At 34.6% G+C, this 26,574-nt stretch overlaps 4 protein-coding genes and 1 long non-coding RNA gene across 5 annotated transcripts; all 5 read left to right on the top strand.

Annotated features, from left to right (window-relative positions):
* LOC109126381 lies at nucleotides 8,740–9,366 on the top strand. Its single transcript, XM_019229892.1, has 3 exons — nucleotides 8,740–8,775; nucleotides 8,866–8,971; nucleotides 9,230–9,366. Exons 1-3 carry the CDS (start codon nucleotides 8,740–8,742, stop codon nucleotides 9,364–9,366), a joined length of 279 nt encoding a protein of 92 aa, XP_019085437.1.
* On the top strand, nucleotides 12,551–14,588 carry LOC104710740. The gene is made up of 3 exons (XM_010427389.2): nucleotides 12,551–12,982; nucleotides 13,069–13,971; nucleotides 14,073–14,588. Exons 1-3 carry the CDS (start codon nucleotides 12,632–12,634, stop codon nucleotides 14,337–14,339), a joined length of 1,521 nt encoding a protein of 506 aa, XP_010425691.1. The 5' UTR covers nucleotides 12,551–12,631; the 3' UTR covers nucleotides 14,340–14,588.
* LOC104710739 (DCN1-like protein 2) lies at nucleotides 16,469–18,684 on the top strand. Its single transcript, XM_010427388.2, has 9 exons — nucleotides 16,469–16,707; nucleotides 17,016–17,148; nucleotides 17,266–17,317; nucleotides 17,421–17,496; nucleotides 17,575–17,657; nucleotides 17,752–17,848; nucleotides 17,932–17,977; nucleotides 18,066–18,148; nucleotides 18,234–18,684. Exons 1-9 carry the CDS (start codon nucleotides 16,647–16,649, stop codon nucleotides 18,491–18,493), a joined length of 891 nt encoding a protein of 296 aa, XP_010425690.1. The 5' UTR covers nucleotides 16,469–16,646; the 3' UTR covers nucleotides 18,494–18,684.
* Nucleotides 24,244–24,895, top strand: LOC104710738. Its single transcript, XR_755064.2, has 3 exons — nucleotides 24,244–24,292; nucleotides 24,370–24,549; nucleotides 24,644–24,895. It is a non-coding gene; the product is annotated as an uncharacterized LOC104710738 (long non-coding RNA).
* LOC109126574 lies at nucleotides 25,860–26,361 on the top strand. Its single transcript, XM_019230257.1, has 2 exons — nucleotides 25,860–25,968; nucleotides 26,058–26,361. The coding sequence occupies exons 1-2, from the start codon at nucleotides 25,869–25,871 to the stop codon at nucleotides 26,330–26,332; spliced, it is 375 nt and encodes a 124-aa protein (XP_019085802.1). The 5' UTR covers nucleotides 25,860–25,868; the 3' UTR covers nucleotides 26,333–26,361.

The following is a 26,574-nucleotide window of genomic DNA, read 5'->3' as shown; positions in this document are numbered from 1 at the left end:
TGGAGTTGCCTGAGGTTATGCGTGCGTTCCACAAGGTATTTCATGTGTCGATGCTGAGGAAGTGTCTTCACGAGGGTGATCAGTTGTTGGCTAAGATTCCTGAGGATCTTCAGCCTAACATGACTTTAGAGGCGAGACCATTGAGGGTGCTCGAGAGGAGAGTCAAGGAACTTCGGAAGAAGAAGATTCCTTTGATGAGAGTCTTGTGGGACTGTGACGGAGTAGAGGAGCAGACTTGGGAGCCCGAGGCGAGGATGAAGGCAAGGTTTAAGAAGTGGTTTGAGAAGCAGACCGCGACTTGAGCTTGTCTAGCCGGGTCCGAGTTGTAGTCCGTGGCTGGAGCGGGTACGGAGTATTCCAGCCCATCTCTTAGGGGTGGTTGGTTGTGCGACTAAGTATCAAGATGAGGTGGTGCTCGGGATGCGGGTTGATGGCTCCGGTTGTTGTATTTTTGCTTTTTCTGATGTAATTTCGTTGAGATTATAACGATTATGACATTTTTGAGATTAATAAGATGAGTATTTTTCTTTATGTTTGACTGTTGTTGTCATGGGAAAAGAGAAATAGCTCGGGTTTCTATTTTTGGAAAGTTTCCATAAATGGAAGTTTCCACAAAAGGAAGGTTTCCATAATCAGAAAGTTCTAAAAAAGGGGAAGTTTTGTGGAAATGTTGAGGTAGATCTAGCCGGGAGATACTCGTTGGCATCAGTATTTGTTTTGCTCAAGGCCGTGCGGGCCCAACTCACCTGATACCGATAGCTCGATGGACTTTGTGGCCAGAGAGTGGGAGTGGTATGTTGCTTCGGATGACGATCCGAGAGCGCGCTTGAGGGTGACGACCCAAGAGCGGGATATGTGAGGCTCCCTGGATACCGTAGCTGTGAGCCGAGGCTCGGCAGTGAGCCGGTATGTCTCGAGGGTTGCGACCCGAGAGCGGGGGGAGTGTGTGTGTGTGACTTCCTGGATGCCGTAGCTTAAGGCGGTTGGCCTGATAGCGAGCCGGCATGATTCGTTGGTTGCGACCACGGACGGGGGAAGCACTGAGTTGTGAGCAAATAGTGTTTATGATGCGAGTATATTGGCTAGAGGGAGACCTCGAGGGTCAGTCGGAGGTGTGCGGGCTGTTGCGACAGGGGCACGGGAAACCTTGGCTGACGGTGTTTAGTCCGGTCTGGGGTCGTGCGGGCCGTGCTGACGGTGGCACGGAGGTCCTTGGCAGATGGACAGTATTGCGGGATTCGGGGACAAATCCATATTGGTGGGAGAGAATTGTAACATCCGCGAACCAATTTTTGTAATTTGGTTCAGCATCGATCGACACCCTTGGTGGCATCGATCGACACCATGTGTTCCGGTTTGGTCGGGTTCGTTTTAATTGCTGATTGGTTCGGTTTGGTTCAATTAAAATCCCTAAATCGCATTTAAAGTGTTAGGAGACGAATTAAGGGTTTTGGGAGTCTCATTGTGTCGCCGTTGAGTGAAAAGAAAGAGAGAAAAGAGAGAAAATTGTTTCTGAGATTTTATGGGCTTGTTCTTGGAGATTTTGGAGAGATCTGAGGCTGTAGAAGTGATAGTTGTTGCTGGAAACGAAGGGGGAGCTTCTAGAGGTGTTGGTTTCCACGTTTCTCAATCCAATCTTCATGTTCTTGAGGTGAGTGCTTGACCATGGTTGATCTAAGCATGAGATCTCTCTTGTTTGAGTGTTTTCTTTGCTGTTTGTGTTGTTTTGTTGCTTGGGTTCGTTGCTTTTGTGATTTCCAGTGATTTCTGAGGTAATTGGGTGAGTTTGGGACGGGTTCGAGACGATTTAGAAAGGGAGTTTGTCGTTCGGGTTCGCGCAGATCATGTCTGTCGAAGAGGCATCGATCGACACTCAAGGAGCATCGGTCGACACCGTTTGGTGGAGCATCGGTCGACACCCTAGTGGCATCGGTCGACACCTTTTGGTTCAGCATCGGTCGACACTCTCTTGTGGCATCGGTCGACACTTGTCTCAACCGAGACTTGTTTTCCTGGTTTGATGTATTGCTTGTGTTTTGTTTGCTTGCTTACACGTGAGGGTCTCATATGCTTGTGTGTATAACCTAGTAGATGGGAGGACGGCCTCACTAAGTATTTATGATAATACTTACACATCTCAATTGTTGTTTGTGGTGTGCAGGTAAAGGAAAAGTGTGATCGTGGAATCAAAGGCGATGAGGAGGAGGATGTTCTAGAGGCTTGATTGATTGTGGTCTAGCTATTGTTAGGTTGCTAGTATTGAGTTGATAGTGCATTGTAGGATGTTGGCACCTTACTATTTCATTGTTGATTATTGGATTATTGTTGTTGGTATTCTTTTGGTTTAATGGAATTTGTTTTATTTGGTTATCCGCGGTTATTGATTGTTGTTAGGATGTTAGTGGGTATGGGACCACTAGTAAATTAAGGTATTAAAAAAAACGGGAAGGGTTGTTTCAAACATCATACTCTATACCTCTCACATAAATTTTTAAATTTAGTAATATCAATTCTTATTTAACTAAAATATCCTTTTTCTCTCTTTTATATGACTTTTGTAGGTTTTGAAACAAATCAGTAGAGTCAAAATTTTGGAGCATATGTAAAAACTAAAAAGGCTAGATGAAGAAGGTCTAACGCACATGACACATTCTCACTTTTAGAAGAGACACAAGATTTTTTGTATATTTTTTACCTTTCGTTTCTACTTTTTGTTCATATTTTGAAATTAGTATATGTTGTTCAAAATGCTTATTTTGTGTATCAGTATTGTACTTTGTTTCTTTTGGTCTATTTTATAAATTTTGAATATAAAAATTTAGTTCTAGATAATAATTCATAAAATCAATTAGATTTTTAGTTTATAGTTAATATATCTTAGTTTCTACCACTTCATATCACTTATGTAACCAGTGTTCCCACCAATTGGCTCTTTTGAGCTAATCTATTTAAGTTGTTGACAAAAAAAAAATTTACAATATTAGTTACAATATATTAGTTACAATATTAATGTTAACTGTTATTGAATGTATTTTAAAATAACTAAACATATTTAATATTTATTTTACACACGTATCGCGTGAGACTTTTTCTATTACAAACAATTTGTAATCTTGACTTTTCGTTATTTTCACAGTTTTGGTTTCCATCTGTAGTGCTCGTGTTTAAAAATTCTAATTGAGTTTGATACATTGGAATGATCTCTTCCTCTCTCTCTATATATATATATATATGACAAAGATGTGAGAGAATACATATCTTTATTTTTTTCTTTTAAGATTAAGCAAAGGAATTCAACATAATGTAGGACTTTTTTGTATAAGTTTAATTATTGTATAATTTTTAGAATTTTCTTTAGGATAAATACGTGTATCTTTATTGTAAAATTATTTGTATGTTTTCTTTTATGTTTTTGAATTATGAATTTTTTTGTTTGGACGATTTCTTTTTCTTTAGGATTACAAAATTGTATAATTTAGAACATAATTTTAATAATCTACAACATAATAAGATTTTTACACATGTCGCGATCTTATGAATTAGTAACTTTTACAACATAATAAAAAAAAATTATTATTATTTTAATAATCTACAACATAATAAGATTTTGACACATGTCGCGATCTTATAAACTAGTAACTTTTGAAACTATACTTTATATAATAAGATTGATTTTGTATAGGCTCTTATGAATTTTTTTTATTTTTTTAAAATTTATATTGAGATCAACTTGCATTTTTAAGCTGCCGTGATGCACTGATGCATCTAAAAAACTAAATTAGTTTTGTATTGGTAAAATGAATAACATGATAAAATATGCAAGGATTAAAGAATCAAACAATATTATAGCAGAAATATAGAGGAAGCTGCATTATAGAGATACATCTTATATACTAGAATTTTTTTAATTTTTGTCAACTCTGATATACTAGAAATTAACTTCACAGTTTTAGAGTTCAAATTTGATACATGTATATGTATATCTTGTCGTATAGGTATCTAAATCGTATATCTTAGATATTATACTATATAAATTATAGAGTTATATGTTGTACTTATTTAGTAGGACCAAATTCTATAAAAATACACCAACTATTTTCTTATATTTCGGTATTTTTATACCCCAGCTAAGGGGCTATGTTGAATTCATACCCCAGTTTTGACAGTGAGCAAATTTATACATTAAGTTCCAAAATATTCAAATTCAATACCCCAATTTGTAAAAATGTGTTAAACCATACACAAGCCGTAACGGTGTCATGTCACCGTTAACGATTGCTTACATGGAAGCCACGTAAGAAACGACGTCGTTTTGAGAAGCAAAAGAAAAAGCTTCTTTTGGCTAAAACGACGTTGTTTCAATTGTCTTCTCAAACTCAGATATACTATCAAAGACTTGCTCTAATCTGATTTCTCCACTACCTTTTTTGCACCTCATATATCTTTTTCAACTTCCTCGCAATCAGAGTTAGGAGGAGTAGCCTCGTCATTATCATGCTCTTCTTCGTCAACAAAACCTGCTAAGTTCTCCTCCACTCGATCTTCCATGTCAACAAAAACCCTACCAACATCTCTATCATCACCAACATCTCGATCATCACCATGAGAACCATCACCTTCAGAACCATTACTACCAGCTCTATGCTGCCCATCTTCAAGAAGCTCGTGCTGTTGTTTCTCAATAAAATTTTCAATCGACTTCACCCAACCCGCAGTTGTACACATTTACTAAAAATTCTGATCTTGATTCATTAACTTCAGCTCTGAAAATCCTCAAAGGGATACTTATACCAGATTTTTTACCCACAGAGAGGATCGTCCAACGCCGCCATCAAATTAGTCACAACTGTTTCTGCTATGCTTTCAAAGGTTAGAACCGATCCTCCAACATAAGTTGTTTTAATCCCATCAACAACTCCAAACTCTCCACCATTGTAGCATTGGAATATTACACCCTCATCAGGGCTGAAAAGGATTTTTAAAAAAATAGTTAGAGGGTTCTTCATTTTCGTTTAAACATATCATTGAACACTTGGTGTTCATGATATTTTCTAAGAACAAAGTTAACTCTAAACTTAAAAACACACTTCAATCTCATCCAAAACGACACAAATACACACGAAAGCCATCCCGTTTTTTAAATAAACATTCCTAATTATCTCAATTGAAAAATTCCCTAAATTTTGAAAACCCTAAAAATTGAATTAAAATTACCTCATCGTCTGATGCAAATACGGTTAGGAGGAGTATCAGACACTCTTCCCGATCGATAATCGTTGCTAATTGAATCAATTGAGTAATTGAAGAAGAGAAGAGAAGAAACAAGAGTCGGGATTGAACAAAGAAACTCTCGAGTCAGGAAAGAAGAAATGGGGAAGAAGGCAATGGAAACAACGTTGTTTTAGCCAAAAGAAGCTCTTTCTTTTGCTTCTCAAAATGACGTCGTTTCTTACGTGGCTTCCACGTAACGTCGTTCCTTATGTGGCTTCCACGTAAGCAACCGTTAACGGTGACATAACACCATTACGGCTTGTGTATAGTTTTACACATTTTTCTAAGTTGGGGTATTGAATTTGAATATTTTGGAACTTAATGTATTATTTTGCTCAATGTCAAAGCTGGGGTATGAAAATACCCATTTTCCCTTAGTTTTGCACCCATGAAAGAAAAAAATTGTACCCATTTCAATATTCAAAGTCTGAAGCGTACTTCCATATTATGACATCTCGTCATTTGAATTAAACAACGATATTAACTTCAACACTGTGTGTTATCTCGTAGTTTCTAACCTAAGTTTTTTTTTCTTCTTGGTTGTCACATGCATAGAACCAAAGATATGTTTAAAAGAATTAAGGGTAGAATAATAAAATTTGAAACTAAAGCTATAACTAAACTACTCCTCAAAACGGACTAATTAAGAAAGTCTTCCAAGTGTCAAATAGGACTGGAATCTACTAGCTCATGCAACACTTTTTGCAATAGTTTTAGCAACTTATTCGCTGGTGTGACTAAGTGACAGTCACAGAGAACAAAATCATTTAGTTTGGTATGAATCTCTCGCTCATGATAGCAGAATACCTTGGTCAATCTTTAGAATTATTAACTTCATCCAAAGCCGCAGCGTGATCCGTTCCTAACTCCACCTTATCATCAATATGCAAGCTGCATAAAGCTTCTAATATCCACAGAAAAAACATCGCAAAACATACTCCATATGAGAATCTACTCGTGGAAATGCTTCTCTAGCATGAAACGCTGTCCTTTTTGTCATCATTTGCCATTCATGTCCCATCAGGCATCGACGAGCAAAATTACACTTGATCACTCCGCTGCTGGTTTCTAACCTAAGTTAAGAAAATCTAACTTATACGCTTATCTTCCTACAAAATTAGGAAAATTCTCCGAATCTATATAATCTTTAATCTATATAATCTTTAAATACGTAACTCTAATTTTCATAAACATCGATATAGAAGCAAAGATTAAGATTTTATATTCAGTTAATGTATCTGAATATACAGTTCAGACTTTGGGTGTTAAAATGAGTAAGAAAATAATTCATTTTTTTATTGAGTATGCAAAAACAAAATATGTGAATTTTTGTGGAAAAAAAAAGATTTAGTTTATTTTTGTGAAATTTTCCGTACTTAATAGTTAATTGATCGTGTATACTGTATAAGTGTATATATTAACGAAATGTATTTTGGTCAAATCGCTTACTATTTAGTCAAATTGTGAAAGGTGTTGTTGATATTAGATGACTATAAAACAAATAAAAAAAAAGTGACTTCTGTGAAAAATACACTATATATGTGTATAATATATATATATATATATATATATATATATATGTGAGTAAAACCTCTATAAATTAATAAGATTGAGACTATGAAATTTTATTAATTTATAAAGGTTTTAATTTACCGATAAATTATTAAAATTAAATTATGAAGAGATTTTTATGTTTTCATAGTTTCGAAAATTTCTTTTAAAATAAAATAACGAGAAAAAATATAGATGAGCTCTAACAATAAAATTTCCTTTTATTAATATAGATTCTCTACGATTTTGATACGATAAGTTTTTGATGCAATGAAAAAAATTAGAGATGAGTTCCAAAAAAATACAAATTCAAAAATAGACAAACAACATTAGAGTCATATTTTTAGGAGAATTTGTTAAAAATGCCCCTTTTGATATACCCCTTTTCAAAAATACCCTCTTTTTTGGCCATTTTTATTTATGCCCTCATTTAATTTTTAATGACCATTTTACCCTTAGATGAAAATTATTTTATTCAATAAAAAGAAAAACAAAATTTTCCCGCCAAAAAATTTCCGACATATTTTCCCGCCAAAAATTTTTCAAAAAAATTTTCCCGCCAAAAATTTTTTTGTCAAAAAACTTTTGATAAAAAATTTCGAAAAAAAAAATTTTCCCGCCAAAATTTTTCCCGCCAAAAAAAATTTACAAGGTTTTTAAAAGGTTTTTATAAGGTTTCTACCTTATAAAAGCCTTATAAACACCTTGTAAAGGCTTTTACAAGATTTTTTAAAGAGTTTTAAAAGGTTTTTTAAACAACTTGTAAACGCTTTTACAAGATTTTTAAAAGGTTTTTAAAAGGTTTTAAAAGGTTTTTAAAAGGTTTTTAAAAGGTTTTCAAATGGTTTTTAAAAGGATTTTTAAAAGGTTTTTAAACACCTTCTAAACCCTTTTACAATGTTTTTAAAAACCTTGTAAAAGTTTTTATAAAATTTTTAAAAGGTTTTTAAACACCTTTTAAATGCTTTTAAAAAGTTTTTAAAAGCGTTTACAAGGTGTTTAAAAACCTTTTAAAGCATTTACAAGCTTTTTAAAAGCATTTACAAGGTTTTTAAAAGCGTTTACAATGTGTTTAAAAACCTTTTAAAAACCTTGTAAACGCTTTTAAAAGTTTTTTAAAAGCATTTACAAGGTTTTTAAAAGGTATAAATTTCAATATTTTTGGCGGGAAAATTTTTCGATTTTGGCGGGAAAATTTTTTTTTTGGCGGGAAAAAATAATTTTTTCGGGAAAAATTTTCGATTTTGGCGGGAAAAAAAATTTTGGCGGGAAATTTTTTTGGCGGGAAAATATTTTCGATTTTGATGACTGTACATTCTTGCTGTCACTCAAAAAGGGTAATTTGGTCATTTTGTATATAAAGAGGGGTAGTTTTAAAAATGGTCAACATGAAGGGGTATTTTTAAAAAGAGATATGGAAAAAGGGACATTTTTGAGAATGCCCCTATTTTTAGATTATATCATTATTAATTTATGATAGTGACGGACCATAAGTTTATATAGAATTTCCAGAAAAAGTTTATTCTCTTATTTTTATCAAATTATATCATTTTTACTCCTATCCAATTTGAAACCCGAAAATTTTATTAATTTATAAAACTATTAATTTAAAAACTATTAATTTATAGAGGTTTTACTGTCTGTGAAACAAAAGAAAAGAGAAAAGAGGTAACTTTCGAAATATCTATCTTTTTTTCTTTTCTTTTTCCCTTTCTTAAAGTTCTCTTCTAATTTTTGTCTCAGCCAATTATAATTATTAACCTACGTGTGAGAGACTTCGAGCCACATGCTTACTTTACTGTTCATATTCTTCTACAGAAGCTCTTCTATAAACAAGCGTTAATCGTATAGTGGTGGCTCTTAAGTTGACTCACTTGACTGTGCGGATTAATCACAGTTTTATCAAAATCTCGAGAAATGAACGACTCTTCTCCCGCGGCTTACATTCACATGGTAATATATATATCAATATTTATGTTTCATGTTGTTACGTTCTTAGAGAATATAATAACGTACGTGAACGTGTGTCATGTGTATGTATAGGTGCAACACATGATTGAGACATGTTTGAGATTCAACATGAACAAAGAGGAATGCGTGGAAGCTCTCTCGAGGAATGCAAACATCAATCCCATCATCATTTCCACTGGTTTGGACCTTATACTTCTCCTTTTTTTCAATACAGAAGAGGGCTTATAATGTATGAAGAGTATATGTTTTTTTTTTTTNTGAAGAATATATGTTTGTTGTGTGAGTTTATGTAAATCTCGTAACCATCGATGATCTTATAGGCTTATAGCTCTTTTGTTAATTAAAGTTTGTTTTTCTCTTACTAGTATGTTGAGAACTCTCTTAACTATCTCTTAACCAATTGAGTTATTTCTTGGTTTATGTTAATTAAAACTAGTGTGGAAGGAGCTAGTAAAGGAGAACAAGGAATTCTTCGAGATGTACGAGCAGAAGTTTAAGAAAAATAAGCCAATGTCGGAGGACGAGACAAACAAGATGATTCATAACATCATCGGTGGTTCATCAGACGATTAAATGCCTTATAATTCTCTTGTTAGTTCTTAAGAATGTTGTATTCTTTGTGATCTTTAAAGAAATCTCTTTGTGATGCATATCCCTTATATAAATATCACGGCTATGTGTCAAAATCTATAGCTCTAAAAATCTTATCTGTCAATCTCATAGCTAAATCTAGCTCAAAGAGTACATTTGTGCCTGTCAAAATGATTCCAAACATTTTGTCCTATTTCATATAGAATTGTGGAAAGTAATGAGTTGTTTCTTATTGATTAAAATGAACACACGCCACTAGTTATACACAATTAGAGATAATTTAGCCTCAACATAAAAAGAATTAAACATATTTTTATATATTTCCTATATTCTCTAATTTATATATTTAAAAAAAAATAATGGCAAGATACTTTTCTATATACAATTTATTTATTTGGTTGATATATGTTTTTGAAATGCACATATTTAGAATTTTTCATTAACTTTATATTTAAAAAAAGAAATAAATCACTTCTGTTTTATCACCATCATATATAATACTGAAAAATTTTTAGAAATATCCTTTTGTATATACATTTTTTCAAAAAATACTCTTTTTTGATCATTTTTATTTTTGCCTTATTTTACAAAATTACAATATGTTAATTGACTTTTAGATTTTTTTTAAGTTTAAGTTCTCTATTTACATTTAGTATTTGGAGTTTGAGAGTTTATAATTTAGTTATTTCGTATATAGAAAATGTATTATTGAAAATAGACAATAATAAAGAGTATTTTCGCCAAAAAAAAATATGAAAAACTAGAATTTCTATATTAATTAAGTTAGAAATATATATATATATATATATATATATATATATATAATCTATTGTAATCATAATATAACATTTTGTTTTAACACCTTTCAGAACGCACAACAACACAAGAAGCAAAATGTTTGAGTCTCACACACACACTAAAAACGTAATCAAATAAGACAAAAGCTAGAGTTACACCAATAGATAAACTTAAATTGATTAAACGTAATCAAAGAACACTCGCTTAAAGAAATCACTAAAAAGATTCGTTTATGAGTAATAAGAGGCACACGTAAAAAAAAAAAAAAACCCCCGACTTTTCTCCCAGACACAAGAATCGAGGAACTCTATCCTTTGCTTCCCTCCGACGTCGGTAAAAGCAAACTTTGCCGGCGTCGGGATATAACCCAATTTACTTATCTTTCATCTTACTCTTTTAGCTATTTCTTCTTAGTTCTTTTTAAGCTTTTTCTTCTTTTTAGTTCCCCTCTGCAGTTCCCCAACTGCATGCAACCCTTAGCCGATCTAAAACCCAGGGAGTTCAGTGGGGGTCGGAGCTCCGCAGCTCTTATCCGCTACTCGCCTCCGTCCCGGTGAGCTATCTAAAGAACCAATAACGCTCAGATCTAGAATTCCGATTCCCCAAGAAGAGACCTATCACCAGGTATCGTTGATGGCAGGAGCTGAATCCCTTGGTCCATCAGAGGCGAATTACCTGGTGGAGTCGTCTACGGCACACGACGATCTGCTCTTCTTGGTCTCGACTTCCTGTACCGGAGAAATCAAGCTCCTAGGTTCCTCTTCTGATGCTTCAAGCCCCGCTATACACCCTCAACCTCCATCCTTTCCCTCACCGGAGATGTCTGAGTCCCTGAATCCGACACCAGCTCAACCAGGCCGCCGCGCGATCTCTCTGCCCCCAAATGAGAAACTAGGGTTTTCTTTGGTGGGCTCAACAATCCTCGGCCCATTAAGGTTTTTGAGCCCAGTAACAAATGGTGTTGTACGAGGCCTTCCTCTGCGTTTATTCAAGTTTGTTCGGATCTCAAATCTCTTCCATCCGAGTCAATCTTTGTGTCGACTTATGGAACCTTTTGTTCGAAGACTGCATTTGGAACATAAGTCATCATTGTTGCTAGTTTGGTTCGAGATTTCTTTAGAAAACCTGCTACTAGATTCACTTAGGGACCTTGCTTTTGAAGTTAGAAGCTTGAACGAAATCGGCATTATAATCCAGACTCTATGGAGCTGTGATTACCGATATGTCTTCAGGCTCCCTCCATTATCCCATATGCTCTCTGAACCATTTAAATTGCAAATTATCAACTTTTTGAAGTCTCCGCCTAAGCATTTGAAGACTAGTGGCATTATGATCCCAAACCAATGGAGTTGGGGTTACCACAAAATCTTCAAGTGTCTCACACCTGCTCCAAGAACCGCAACCAACTCTTTTATCACCCTCAACCTGAGCACCATCAACCGTGCCCAAATCCTTGACAAAGCTTTCCTTCAGAGACCCTTGGTTAGGATCCCTTCTTCAATGTCAAAGAGTCTAATGACCATGACAATCGAATCATCTGTCGAGTCCCTCGAGGATGTGCCTTCAAGTAACCGTGACCTCACATGTTCCAAACTGCCTTTAGGTGTTGGTATCATAGCTCTCATGGACTACTACTTGATGTTTTATGTTTCTACGTTTATGTTTAAGGCTTTGGGGAAAGCCCTTCTTTGTATCTTTTTAAACCTTGGGGCTTTGATCCCTCTTCTTGTATGTGATTTGCTTTGAATGAATGAATCCATATGTTTGCCAAAAAAAAAAAAAAGAAAAAAAAAAGAAATCACTTAGTTTTTATAACTTGAATGAGACTGCATTTTACAATGGGACAAGTCGAGCTTATAAAGATTACACATTAAAATTCCAAATGCATTCCATATCTCTCTAATGTTTTCGTTTAACATTTCTCAAACATTAAACTATAACAAAAAGAATCCATTTTCTTTAATACTACTATCTTTTTTGAAATATTGTTATTTACTCATTATTTTGTTTTTTATGTATTTGTTTTGCCATTCTTAAAAAAAAAAATCATAACCGTTGCCAAAATCTTCTCCAATTGTCCCAATATAGGAATTCTAGTTTTTACGATCTTATATTAAATACTAAATTCATATAATAAGAAAATGCATAAGTTTTTTAGGAAAACAACTACTATATATTTTAATGGAAAACTAAAAGAGCTCATCGTCAAAGAAATTTTTGTGAAACGTAAGAACCATGAAGCTCTTTGCTATTATTTAGACCTTGTTCCCCCAAATTCTCAGTGATCAGCGGGTCAATGATTTCTAAACATAGAAAACTAAACACAACTATAAAAGAAGCCAAAGAATCCCATTATAATTCATTCATTCTTCAATCTTTCTTCCTCGCAAAAACATAAAATAATCAAAAAAAAAAAGAATAATCTTAAAACCAAAAAAAAATAATAATAATGGCAAGAGTTCAGCTATGGTTATGCATTACCATTCTTTTTGCAACTGTGTCCCTTCTGGATCTGGCTTCAGCACACCTGAAATATAAGCCATCTTTGCCTCAACTTGAAGATCCGAAGACGGTGAAGGATGTGGAGCCTTACACCGTTAAAGTAGTGATGGTCTTTGTGGCCGATCTTGAGAAGGAATGTCCCAAGAACAATAAGTTCAAGACCTTCTTTGAGAAACTTAGGGGATTCGCCAAGTATGTTTGCCCAATAAAAAGAAAAGACCAAGTAGATTACGACAGAGACCTGAAGGCCAAAGCCGGGGGCATCTTCAAGGCCATCTCTTCTTTTGCGATTGGAAAGGTAACTTATTATCCAAGTTATCGATACTTATGGCTAATGAACCATTTAATTTACTATACATCATGCATGCTTATATAATTTAACAGATAAGGGAGGAAATCCAAGAGGAAAAAATGGAAGCCATTAATACCTTTAAGTTTATGAAATCCGTGGCGGCTAAAATTATGGGAGGCCGTAGACAGGAGGAGAGTGAAGACACCATGAAGTTAACAGCAGAACAACAAAAAGAAATCAAAGAAGGGATCTTGAAATGGGAAACAATCATTACACGGATAACAAACACAATGGTGATGAGCTCATCAAACTCTTCTTCTAGTGAAGAATCTAATGTTGAAAACGAAGATTCAAGCAGCAACAGCAAAAGCTCTGGTAAAGAAAGCTCAACCTCAGCTAAAGGCTCTTCCGAAGAGACTAAAGATTCAAAATCTAACTCGGGCAGTCCTAGTGGAACTGGAAGTCCATCCAGCAGCCCATCTGATGCAAGTGGAAAAGAAACTTCCACTAAGGATACTAAAACTAAAGGAGAAAGCTCTTCTGATGAAAGTGGAAAAGAAACTAACTCTAAGGATACTAAAATTAAAGGAGAAAGCTCTTCTGATGCAACTGGAAAAGAAACTAACTCTAAGGATACTAAAACTAAAGGAGAAATCTCTTCTGATGCAAGTGGAAAAGAAACTTCCACTAAGGATGCTAAAGCTACCGGTGAAATCTCCGCTAGTGAAACTACTGAAACTAGTCAGAGCAGCACCGTAAATGTGGAACAAGTCGAGGCTGAGACTTCCAAACAAGTCTCATCATTCATAATGAACCTCGAAAAGAAGTGCCCGCAGAAGGAAGAATACAAAGCCTTCTTCGAGCAACTCAAGGGTACAATGATTGCTCCCGTCAAAGAAGGAAAAGATTTGTTTACTAGGATTAAATCTGCTGCTGGGAAAGTGTCTGGTGCCATGGCCTTTATTCGGTCAAGAGTTGAAAGCAAATCAGCTGAGGTGCGGGAACAAGACATATTGCCCTTATCTTCTGATTCACAATTGCAAAGTCCATTTTCGATCGTAATATTTTTTCTTTCTCGTGTGTACTATGTTGACAGGTTAAACAGTCTATGGAAACTTACCAGGGAGAAGTGATGAAGACTCTCCAAGAGTTAGAAACCATCCACAGTCAAATTGTGAGTCAGAACAAAGGCAAGACAGAAGGTTCTTTGACATGCACACCAGCACAACAAATGCAGATTAAGCAGACAATCACCAAGTGGGAACAAGTCACTACCCAATTCGTTGAGACTGCATCTCAGAGCGAGACAAAGACGTCGTCTTCAGCATCTTCTTCTGCCTCCGGCAAGATGGTGGCAAACTAAACTCAAATGCAAAGCTACAAGAACTCACTTGAAAATCAGCAATAAAATGCCATATATTAACAACATTTAGCTAATAATTATAGTTTTTTTGTATATAAAAAACCAAAAACTGTATGGGCTAGCCATAGATATATCGACCGGCCTATGTAAGGAATAAGTTTGTAAAAATTAATATAGATTGAAGCTCCTATGTATGTTAACAAACATTCATAAGTGAATGATATCACCAAAAGTATTTTTTTATTTTTATTTTTTTGTTCTGCTTTTTCTGCTAGATTTTTTTAAAGTGCATAAAAGAAACACGACATAACAACTTTTAACAAGGTTTAACAACGTATATACATCCTCATTTAAAAACACAATCACAAATATTGTTCATCCTAGAATTATCTCGACTTTAATAATCTTTCGTCGGTTTCCTTTCAATATAATTTCAATACAAAAATGAAATTCCCAACCCCAAGATTAACAATATCATCCACAAAGAGTTTTGCACAAAAACGGATTGAGAGTTACAATATTGTGTGACGGCACAGATTGGAAATTGTCATGTTTCACAGTTATGAACCCATCGCGTGGCTTATTTTGTTCAACTATGATATTCACATATAACCAACAATGAGTATAGTCTTCACAAAATCCTTCTTTAGCGAGAGGGAGTTGCTTAGAATTATGGCAACAAAAAAAAACTTGGTTTTGATGCATGGAATACCATTTCTTTTTTTCATATATATACGATCACTCTGGGTGTAACATGCACCAACATGGCATTTTAGGTACGTAACATTATCAATTCACGAGGTGGTACCGGTTTGATAATAATTTTACATTCCTACTGTGAATTCTAATTAACTATTTGAATCCTCTTTTACGTATTCCACAGCTTTAGTTGGTCGAGGCCCTCAAAACATTCTACATTCTACATATAATCGAACATTCAATCTTGATTGCTTATTCTACAGTCAGACCAAGATTGACAAATTTCGTTTGGAATTGGATTTTACATAACCGTTCATTAATTACGTAGGAAAAAGGATCATAGATGCAAAGAGTCAATAATGATATACCCAAAATTATTTTTGTTACAAGAACTTTGAACCATGAATGTAATAATAAGTGACAAAATTTTACGTAAGTGCGGAACATACATATTTGTTTTCTGTGATTTCTCGATATAAAATTTAAAAATTATTACAAACACGGTTTGGATGTATTTTTGTGTTTTCCCCGCGAATGCATGATCAGTTAGAGTATAATAAAAACATAAATCAGCTATAAAATTATATAATATTATATATTGGCTTGTTACTTGTTAGACCTTTTACTTTGTGATACATTATAGGTTTAGGGTTAACTTAAGGTTCTTGAATCATCTTTGTAAAGAGGTAATCAAAGAGATTACATAAGCTTATGATTCTTACTTGGTATCAGAAATTCAGAATGATGATGGTAAAACAATTCAGATGTTGAAAAAGTGGAGAGTAAGAAGGTGAACATGTTAGTGAAAAATGTTTTGTTTCCTAACACTCTATCCGCAAAGGATGACGTGAAAAACTAAGCGACTTGTGTAATTTTCGATGGAAGAAACTGTGAAGAGTGCGCTAGAAATATATGATTGTATATGTAAAGAAGAAGCTAGGATTCGTCTGTAAAGAAGAAAGAGGTTCCGACTGGCTCAATCGTGAACAGTTTACGATTATTTTGGAAAATTTTGATTATTTTGGTTAAATTTGGGTCGATTTAGTTATTAACAAAAAAAACTAGTTTGATTTTTTTTGTAAACCCGGTCTAATTGTGGTATAATCTGCTTATTCAAACAAAGCAAAAAAAAAAAAAAAAAATAGGTTAATCGAGAACCGAACCAAACTAACCGAAGTTCTCAGTTTATCGAACCAAAATTTCACTGATTTGCTAATCGATTAATGACTAATAACTCAAACCGAACTGAACAACCAAAATCTCGATTCGGTTACTTATCTTAGCTCTAAAATATTTTACACATGAAATTGACTTGTAAAATATTATATATGGATTTTGACTTGTAAATGGGCCTTGAGTTTTGGGTCTCTAAACTAAGTGTGGTTTGTTCAGGAAACATGCACAAATCTCACGGAGAGAGCCTCTCTCTATTCTATCGGCTAATTCAGAAAATAAACAAAAAAAATAACATTTTCCATAATTTTATGAACTCTTTGCTTTTGGGATTTGCCAACTTCGATTTCTTGGTCTGGGTTTGTTGATACGTTTCCTGATCTATACTATTTCGCTCGAGCTTCAATCGAAAGCTTCGAGCTTGAGACCAAACTCATGGATTCTTCCCCTGTTTCGGGTCGATTCGATATTTTCGAGATTTATCGCAGATTTTGTGGTAAAGTCTTTTAACTTTATTCTTCTTCGATCTGTTGTTAATTCTCATCTTTTGGATTTGGGGTTTTGTGAATTCTTGATTCATCATATAAAGATTTAATCTTTTAATTGCCCACATAGTGTTGTTTAAGTTATCTTTACATTGCTATTGGATAAAAATTGAATCTTTTTGGAGTTCTATATCTTCTATGGTTTGGTACTTAACTAGGGTTTTATATATCAAGATGAACTTTGTTGCTTTTGGTTTATCGTGAGTTGATGATGAGGAAGTGACTAATTGGGGTTTTATTCTTGGTGGGATTTGATCAGACATTAGATCAGGTCAACAGTTTTGTGATTATAATAAACCAGAAGATGGCGAGGAATCACAGAGAACTACTAACTCATCTAGAGAAGCATTGACTCAGCTGTTATATCTAGTAGAGAATAAGTTTCAAGCAAGGTATGGTGGCTGTGAGGGTATACAATTCAATATCTTCAGGGTTAAGCAAAAGATTAGTGCTTTTTTGAGCTAATTCGTGTTCGCTTGCTTGTTTACCGTTGCATTCTTCTTCGGCAGAAACTCCATTTTTGATGAGTTGTTCAAGTTGATGTCACGGCTAGACTTAATGGCAAGTTTTTTTTGGCTCTCTGTTTCTTTAATTTTCAAGCTTAATTCGTTTTGCTCATCAGCTGGATTGTGAATCTGAACTTTTTTATATGTCTTCTTTGTAGGTGGACTTTAACGAGTTTACCTGCTTTTATGATTTTGTTTTCTTTATGTGCCGCGAAAATGGACAAAAGAATATAAGTAAGAGCTTTCGAATCATTGCTTTGGGTGCAATAGCCAACAGAGATGATACTTATACTTGTTTTAATGTCGTTCCAGCTATAAGTAGAGCTATCACCGCATGGAAACTTGTTTTGGCCGGGAGATTTAGGTTACTTAACCGCTGGTGTGACTTTATCGAGGTACTTTATAAACAACAAGTGTTTTAAGTTTTAACCAAATGGCTCTTTTTTTTGTTTGTATATCTAACAAGAAGATGATGATTGTAACTTGTAGAAAAATCAACGGCACAATATTTCAGAAGATACATGGCAACAAGTCTTGGCGTTTAGTCGTTGTGTACATGAGAATCTAGAAGGATATGACTCTGAAGGTACAAAATTGTTAGAATTCTCACAACAAGTGTGTATATATTTGTTTGTGTTTGATTCATCTTATTGTATTTGTTTTACTCAGGTGCATGGCCTGTCTTAATAGATGACTTTGTCGAGCATATGTACAGGTTCGAACAAAAAAAGCTTTTGGCCTGAACACCTTTTTACTCTAAACTTTAAACAATGAGACTCAATCCTGATGTTGTTGGTTCGCAGCATTTTAGGACCGAATAAGGACGCTGGCTTGTTCTGCAAATGTGGTGGTGACACAGACTTTGAATCATGCCTCTATCAAGAAGGTATGTTTGGTTTCTATAATCTGAGATTGTGAAATTTCTTGCCATTGTGACATAGTCTTATTATCTTCTTCTCTTCTTGTTTTAGATGAGCATCACAGAGATTACCGCGTCCCCCACACGGGTTTAAGAAACATTCCAGGTTTAAAGAGAAAAGCACCTAACAACAATGACGATGAAGAAGAAGACGAAGACATATCAGAAAGCCAAAACTCGTCTTTTTCATCAAACTTGAAACGAATCAAAACCAACAACAGTCCAAGATGTTCATCCAAGTCTGCATGTGCAATCGAGCGAAGTCTCTCACAAGGTTTCGCGAGCCTTTTATCTACTGGAGATAAGCCATGACACACTTTCAAACGCCAACGCACATAAATTATAGATTTATATACAAAGCACTCTCAAGCTGTTGTCTCATTTTTCAAGCCTAAAAACCTCACTTCTTTAAAGGACAGTTTTGAGTTCTTCTTTGTTATTGTAAGCTATACAATAAATTTGTCCCTCACATTCATAATTTTATCTATTTGCATTTTACTCTCTACTCTCTATATATATTTTTTCTTTGTCCATATCATTTACTAAAACACCTATTTGGATGGTCAATTTCACTACTATTAAATAACGTTCAAGTTTGACTATTTGAGTCAACAGTCAACACAACAGTAAACCCAAATTAGTTATGATTTGATTTAGTGTCAAAAATGAAAAACCGTAAACACTCAAGCATTTGTTTCGTTTTCTTCCATGGATATAGAGTTGTAGGGTTGACTTATGATAAATATATATAAGTTATGGGCAATTGACAAAAATGGCACACTTTTAAAGTTAGCATTGATTCTTAAAAATGACAAAATTAGTACAAAGTTTTATTTTATTCAAATTAGCAAAAATGATTGGGCTAACAAAAACTAAAGCCCAGTTTTATTTTATCAAAAATATTTCAAAGCCCACAATATCGAAATCGATTTCTTCTTCATCTCTTTTCGTCGTCTCATTCCAAAAATCTGATACGGTGGTTACCGGAGACTCGCCGCTTTACCAACCTATCTCCTCGCTGTATGTCGTCGCTATTGTTGTCCCGCCGTTCCGTGCTATCAACCGTTTGATTTGTGTCGCCGTATAAACCATCTTCTCAGTTTTCTCTTCGCAACAAAAACCCAAAACGCTTCATCTCTTCTTCTCGTCGTGGTTAAAAATTAAAAGGTAACCACCATTATCTCAACATATTTCGATTTGCGGTTCTTTTTGGCTGTGTTTATGTGTGTTTAATTTTGAATTTTTTAAAACCTAAATCAATTGGATGCAAATTTGATAGGGTTGTGTGATTATGTGTTTGATTTTGTGTAAATTGATAGGGTTAGTGATCAAAGCAATCGAATTTCAAATCGGATTATATTTCTTGACTTTATTTCTTGATAATCAAATCGGATTTTGTCTAATTTTGATTTTCTTAAACCCTAAATCAATTCGATGGAAAATTAAGTAAGATTCTTGTGGGTTAAAATTCAATTCTTGTTGTTTTTGAGTTTTTGAGATTTTGTTGTAGATTATTTCAGTTTTCGGGTCTAAGATATATTCAACAGTTACCTCACTAGATTAATTGTGGTCTTTTGTTCCTGTTTCACTTTGTTCGTATCTGTTTCCGTTTTGTGTAATAGGCTTCTCCTATATACTTGGGTGGAAGACAAGTATACATTGAGGAAGGAAGTCCTAATCCAGAGCAAGTAAGTCTTCCTTTGAAGAAATTGTGTGATTTATGTGTGATTATGTGTGATATTATGTGTTTTGCAGCTTCCGGTAACCCTATTCATCTCATTAGTGATAAAGCAATCGAATTTCAAGTTTGTTTGTTGACAAGTTTACTCACATTTCCTCCATGGTTACTCCATTACTGCTTTCTCATATTTTTCGATCCCTTTAGCACAGTTAAGTTTGGTATACGGTTTCTAATTGCTAGAGTTTCAGTGATTAGTGAATGCATATGAATCCGTTTAGTGAAAGCATAATTTAGTCAGATGCTAGTTTTTAAAAAAAATTATGAAAGCATCTATATAATTTAGGATCATTTTCCTGATATGATATGCGTTTCATCTTTACAGTCAGATGCTAGTTTTTTATATAATTTAGAATCACTTTCATGATATGATATGCATTTCGTCTTTACAGTCAGATGCTAGTTTTTTTTTAAGTTCATGAAAGCATCTATATAATTTAGGATCACTTTCCTGATATGATATGTGTTTCTTCTCTTTCTTTTATATGTTGCAGGATATGGGTGATTCTTTCCCTATAGATATAAAGCTTCCTGAACTTTGTTTCAACATAGGAGAGGAACCAAGATCAGATGTGAAGATAAACCAGTTTCCAAACTACGATGCTGTCATACAAGTAAAAAGCATCCTCTCAGTTGCGGAGTATGAGAGGATCAAGAATTCGTTCTTGGGACCAATTTTGAAGGTTATCAACAGAGGACTGATGATGTCTGGGAAGATGGTGTACTGTTTTCTGAGCAGAAGTTTAAAGGTATCAAAAGAAAATGAACTATGGATGCATTTTGGAGGACAACCAATGAGATTCTCAATAAGAGAATTCCATATGGTCACTGGATTGAAATGCATTGAATGGGGAGCTAATGAAGATCAACGGCAGAATCGTTATGATTGGGCTAACAATGAAGATGCTCACACATATGAAGATGTTTTGGATATTCTACAAGGAACTGATCCAGAGGCAGCAGATAAAAGATACTCTCTTGCGATGTTGATCCTTATCGAATGCATCTTCTTTCAGAAGTACAGAGGTAACAAGCTTCCTGCAAAAAACCTTAAGAGAGCTCAGCATTTGGATGTCTTGGCTAATTATCCGTGGGGGAAAGATGCTTATAATCTTCTGATTAAGTCAGTAAAGAAGAATGTCCCATCAAATCTGATGAAGCAAAAATATGACTTACATGGATATCCGTTGGCACTGCATTTGTGGATTCTAGAGTCTGTTCCTATGTTAAAGTCATCTTTCAGCACATTGAGTGTAATTGAGCGACCATCAGCATATCTGTGTAAAAAATACACACATACAGTTAATCCGTCGATTGCTCAAGTGGAGAACATTGAAGCATCAAACCATGTAAGTTATTCTCTTTAATTTAAAACAGAATCGTTTCCAAATATTGAATCGTTTTCTAATATAATCACGATCGTAAGAAGGACTAATATCGTTTTCAAATATTGATTGTGTGCAGCTCAAGGTTATTCACATATTACCATCGATACCCGATGATCCAGAAGATACAGTCTTCTTGGAAGACACTCCTGATCAAGATTTGAGTATGTTAACAGATGTACTGAACAAGGGATACAAATTGACACTTGGAGACTGGAGAAAAAGAGTATTGGATGTTGGTCCAGTGATGGAAGATATTGCTATCAATTCGTACCAGTTACGTAACAAGGAGAGTCTGAAGCCATCTTCTTCTGGAGAGTCACTAATGGAGAAGCTAGATAAACTTTACAACATGGTTACGGATGGGTTCAGAGATATCAATTGCCGGTTATCGAAAATAGAGGAGAGTCTGGGAACATATAAACCAACCAATACAGAAGATCAGGTAAAAAAAAAAATTTTAATCAACTTACAGGTTCCTCTTTAACAATTTTTTTTTCATGCATGTAACTGGTAACCGTTTTCGTTTTGTGTTGTAGGAGCAACAACAAGATAGTGGAATGTCTCCATTTACAAACCCTACATTCCCTAGTTCTCAATGCGATGAACAAAATAGAGATAATGTGACTCAAGTTTCTGACTCTCAGCTTCCTACCGAGGTAAGAATTTGTTTCTTACTTGTAAATTAAATTTTAGGGAAAGTAGTCTTAATTATGTACTAATGCTTCCTAAAAACGATTTGTATTTGCAGAGTGGTGATGGGATCCGTCCGACTAACAATTCTCCCACTGAACAATATACATCTGAGATTCAAATTCCTACCGAGGTAAATTTGTTTCTTACTTGTAAATTAAATTTTAGGGAAAGTAGTCTTAATTATGTACTAATGCTTCCTAAAAATGATTTGTATTTGCAGAGTGGTGATGGGATCCGTCCAACTAACAACTCTCCCACTGAACAATATACATCTGAGACTCAGATTCCTACGGAGGTAAGAAAATATTTCTTATTTGTATTTTGAATGTTAGGGAAAGTATTCTTAATTATGAACTAAAGCTTCCTAAAAACGAATTATATTTGCAGTGTGGTGATGGGATCCGACCATCTAACAGGTCTACCACTGAACAAAAAACAGTGCATGTGGCTCTGACTTCTGAGACTCTGATTCCTAAGGAGGTAAGAATTGGTTTGATACTTGTATTTTGAATGATAGGGAAAGTATTCTTAATCAATGTACTAAACCTTCTAATGCTTTTTTCAGCAATCATTGATTCAGTGTGTACAATTGCTGCAAGAAGTTGAAGTTAGCTGTGAGAACAAATGGAGCAAAGGAAGAGTGCGAGCAATTCATGATACATGAATCAGTATTTTGATGGACAAATCAAAGAAAGAAGAATTTTTTGGAAAAGAACAAATACGGTTTTTCCATAGAGAGAATCAGAAAGAGAAAGAAGGTGAACCAAATCCAGAAGTTTTAACTGCTGAGGTAAATATAATGATTCTTAGAACTTTTTAAAAATATTCTAACACATTATATTGACAAGTGAAATAATTCAACTCCAGTTCTTTACTCCAAGCGAAAACCAAACAGAGGAGTTCACCCAAACCGAAAAGCTCGATTCAGAAGATCAGAGGACCCAGAAGCTCGATTCAGAAGCTCAAATGACCCAGAAGCTCGATTCAGAAGCTTAGATGCTCGATTCAGAAGATCAGATGACCCAGAAGCTCGATTCAGCTGTTGATGTAAGTTTTATTATAAACTTTTTCCTGTTACTAAATTATTTAGGAAAGTCTTCTTACGCTAATAAAGGTTCTAAAATATTTTTTGCTTGTAGGGTGATGAAGAGAACCTTCCTCATGAAGGTGGTGATGAAGAGAAACTTCCTCAGGAAGATGGCAATCAAAGTCATCATGTCGATGAAGGTGAAAATCTAAATGATGGACTTGATAAAGAAGAAGATGACGAACAAAGTCATTATGTACCTGAAGGAGTAAGCCCAAATGATGGTGATGATGAAAAAGAAGACAAACAGAATCCACAAGACGAGGGACCATCATTTGATCTTAAATGTTTTAGTTCACCTGAGGTATGTCAATTTAATTCAGTTCTTGTTTGTTTTGTATATATCATTGCTGATTTTGGTAAAAAGTACAAAGAGGATATTCATAAACACGTTTCTTTGTTATATCTTGATTTCAGGAAAAAAAGAGAAAGCTGGATAAGAAAGATAAAATTGTTATTCCAAGAAAGAAGCAAAGAGTTGATGGTGATGGTGAGAAGCAAAAAGATGATGGTGATGGTGTGAAGCATGTTCCAAGGAGAAGCAATCGGCTCACAACTCCATCATTTTCAACCGTTACTCCATATAAAGCACCAAGAAACCCTGCCACATCTGCTATTCATCCAATGTTCAACCCTTTCCTCTCTCCAACTTTCAATGACATTGAAGAATTAAATTCTTGGAAGAGATCAAATATTAGACCAGGGTTAGTGTGATGTTTTAACAATTCTTGTCAATTCTAGTCAATTTTCTTTCATCTTACTATCGTCATTTTTGATAATTTCAGAGTGATAATGGATACAGAACCATTCACCTCACATTGGTTAAATTTGCTAGGAAGACGAGAGATGAATTTGCAAGAAACGGTAATTTCGGAATGCTATCCTGAATATCAGGTTATCAAATATAATCTTGTCTATTTCGACTAATAGTCTAAAAGCCTTTTTTTTCATTTAAATGTAGCATATTGATGCAGCTTTGGGCTTACTTTGGTTAAGAAGAAACAAGGATCCTGTTTATTTTCACAACAAGAGACTTCCCAAATCAACCTTTGTGAGGCCAGACTTCTTTTCAAATTTGAAAGCTGCATACTTCAATTTCAAGAAGGATAACTTTAAATCACAATATGTGTTTCCAAAAGAAGTCACTGATATNGAATCAGAAAGAGAAAGAAGGTGAACCAAATCCAGAAGTTTTAACTGCTGAGGTAAATATAATGATTCTTAGAACTTTTTAAAAATATTCTAACACATTATATTGACAAGTGAAATAATTCAACTCCAGTTCTTTACTCCAAGCGAAAACCAAACAGAGGAGTTCACCCAAACCGAAAAGCTCGATTCAGAAGATCAGAGGACCCAGAAGCTCGATTCAGAAGCTCAGATGACCCAGAAGCTCGATTCAGAAGCTCAGATGCTCGATTCAGAAGATCAGATGACCTAGAAGCTCGATTCAGCTGTTGATGTAAGTTTTATTATAAAACTTTTTCCTGTTACGAAATTATTTAGGAAAGTCTTCTTACGCTAATAAAGGTTCTAAAATATTTTTTGCTTGTAAGGTGATGAAGAGAACCTTCCTCATGAAGGTGGCGATGAAGAGAAACTTCCTCAGGAAGATGGCAATCAAAGTCATCATGTCGATGAAGGTGAAAATCTAAATGATGGACTTGATAAAGAAGAAGATGACGAACAAAGTCATTATGTACCTGAAGGAGTAAGCCCAAATGATGGTGATGATGAAAAAGAAGACAAACAGAATCCACAAGACGAGGGACCATCATTTGATCTTAAATGTTTTAGTTCATCTGAGGTATGTCAATTTAATTCAGTTCTTGTTTGTTTTGTATATATCATTGCTGATTTTGGTAAAAAGTACAAAGAGGATATTCATAAACACGTTTCTTTGTTATATCTTGATTTCAGGAAAAAAAGAGAAAGCTGGATAAGAAAGATAAAATTGTTATTCCAAGAAAGAAGCAAAGAGTTGATGGTGATGGTGAGAAGCAAAAAGATGATGGTGATGGTGTGAAGCATGTTCCAAGGAGAAGCAATCGGCTCACAACTCCATCATTTTCAACCGTTACTCCATATAAAGCACCAAGAAACCCTGCCACATCTGCTATTCATCCAATGTTCAACCCTTTCCTCTCTCCAACTTTCAATGACATTGAAGAATTAAATTCTTGGAAGAGATCAAATATTAGACCAGGGTTAGTGTGATGTTTTAACAATTCTTGTCAATTCTAGTCAATTTTCTTTCATCTAATTATCGTCATTTTTGATAATTTCAGAGTGATAACAGATACAGAACCATTCACCTCACATTGGTTAAATTTGCTGGGAAGACGAGAGATGAATTTGCTAGAAACGGTAATTTCGGAATGCTATCATGAATGTCATGAATGCTATCCTGAATATCAGGTTATCAAATATAATCTTGTCTATTTCGACTAATAGTCTAAAAGCCTTTTTTTCATTTAAATGTAGCATATTGATGCAGCTGTGGGCTTACTTTGGTTGAGAAGAAACAAGGATCCTGTTTATTTTCACAACAAGAGACTTCCCAAATCAACCTTTGTGAGGCCAGACTTCTTTTCAAATTTGAAAGCTGCATACTTCAATTTCAAGAAGGATAACTTTAAATCACAATATGTGTTTCCAAAAGAAGTCACTGATATTGTGAGTGGGAAGTTGCCTTCGGTTTGTCTTCCTACTGAGAAGTGGCAGGATCTCGATGGAGTTTATGGTATTGCCTATAACTGTACATACAAACGGTTCATTGGTATGGAAATAAGCTTCAAGTCTAGGAAGATTACTGTTTTTGATTGTCGAACTCATGAGAGTAAAGGTGACTTGGTGGAAACTCATGTTAAGCCAATTGCAGGTAAGAACTTATTTGATTATGATAATTTGATTATGATGTGAATTTTATGCTTATGATATATTACTGATAACTATTTGTGTGTATTGCAGAGATGATACCTTATCTCTTAGGCACTGAAAGAAACAGAGGAACACTTGATCTGTCTCCATTTAAAGTCTTATGCCCTAAGAAGTTCTTTCGTCGCATTAAGAGTGAAGCAAACTGTGGATTATTCATCCTCAAAATGGTGGAATGCCACTCAATGGGCGTAGAAGAGATGATGAGTAAGCTTCAAGAAGAGGTTTCAGAAGATATTAGAGCCAAGTTATGTTTTGATATCTATCATGATATCATTCTTAAGAAGATTGAGATGTTTAGAGGTTGAATTTTTGTTTTCAGATGGTAGACTTTTCTTTGGATTTATAAGCTTACAATGGATTTTTTGGAATCATATGTTGTGTGTTTTGGGATTATGATTTAAATGTTAAAGATACTTAGTAAATGGTGTGTTTTGTGAAACTTTTCTTATTTTGGATGGTATTTGTACTGATTAGGGAAAGAATGAAAGTTATTTAGGAAGGGTTTATAGTAAATCAGGATGGCTTTCCTCAAAAAATATAAAACAAG

The sequence above is a fragment of the Camelina sativa genome, chromosome 9 (genome assembly GCF_000633955.1).
Source record: "Camelina sativa cultivar DH55 chromosome 9, Cs, whole genome shotgun sequence".
Lineage (NCBI taxonomy): Eukaryota > Viridiplantae > Streptophyta > Magnoliopsida > Brassicales > Brassicaceae > Camelina > Camelina sativa.
This window is presented reverse-complemented; position numbering and strand designations above follow the sequence as displayed.

What these genes read in the sequence shown, in the direction of transcription:
- LOC104710739 (XM_010427388.2), top strand. Translation starts at nt 16,647, where the DNA reads ATGGATTCTTCCCCTGTTTCGGGTCGATTCGATATTTTCGAGATTTAT. An exon ending in AAATGGACAAAAGAATATAA is followed by an intron (nt 17,497 to 17,574) that starts GTAAGAGCTTTC and finishes ATGTCGTTCCAG; the next exon opens with CTATAAGTAGAGCTATCACC. An exon ending in TTTGTCGAGCATATGTACAG is followed by an intron (nt 17,978 to 18,065) that starts GTTCGAACAAAA and finishes GTTGGTTCGCAG; the next exon opens with CATTTTAGGACCGAATAAGG.
- LOC109126381 (XM_019229892.1), top strand. Translation starts at nt 8,740, where the DNA reads ATGAACGACTCTTCTCCCGCGGCTTACATTCACATG. An exon ending in CCGCGGCTTACATTCACATG is followed by an intron (nt 8,776 to 8,865) that starts GTAATATATATA and finishes GTGTATGTATAG; the next exon opens with GTGCAACACATGATTGAGAC. An exon ending in TCCCATCATCATTTCCACTG is followed by an intron (nt 8,972 to 9,229) that starts GTTTGGACCTTA and finishes AATTAAAACTAG; the next exon opens with TGTGGAAGGAGCTAGTAAAG.
- LOC104710740 (XM_010427389.2), top strand. Translation starts at nt 12,632, where the DNA reads ATGGCAAGAGTTCAGCTATGGTTATGCATTACCATTCTTTTTGCAACT. An exon ending in CTTCTTTTGCGATTGGAAAG is followed by an intron (nt 12,983 to 13,068) that starts GTAACTTATTAT and finishes ATAATTTAACAG; the next exon opens with ATAAGGGAGGAAATCCAAGA. An exon ending in TTGAAAGCAAATCAGCTGAG is followed by an intron (nt 13,972 to 14,072) that starts GTGCGGGAACAA and finishes CTATGTTGACAG; the next exon opens with GTTAAACAGTCTATGGAAAC.
- LOC109126574 (XM_019230257.1), top strand. Translation starts at nt 25,869, where the DNA reads ATGGAAATAAGCTTCAAGTCTAGGAAGATTACTGTTTTTGATTGTCGA. An exon ending in TCATGTTAAGCCAATTGCAG is followed by an intron (nt 25,969 to 26,057) that starts GTAAGAACTTAT and finishes TGTGTATTGCAG; the next exon opens with AGATGATACCTTATCTCTTA.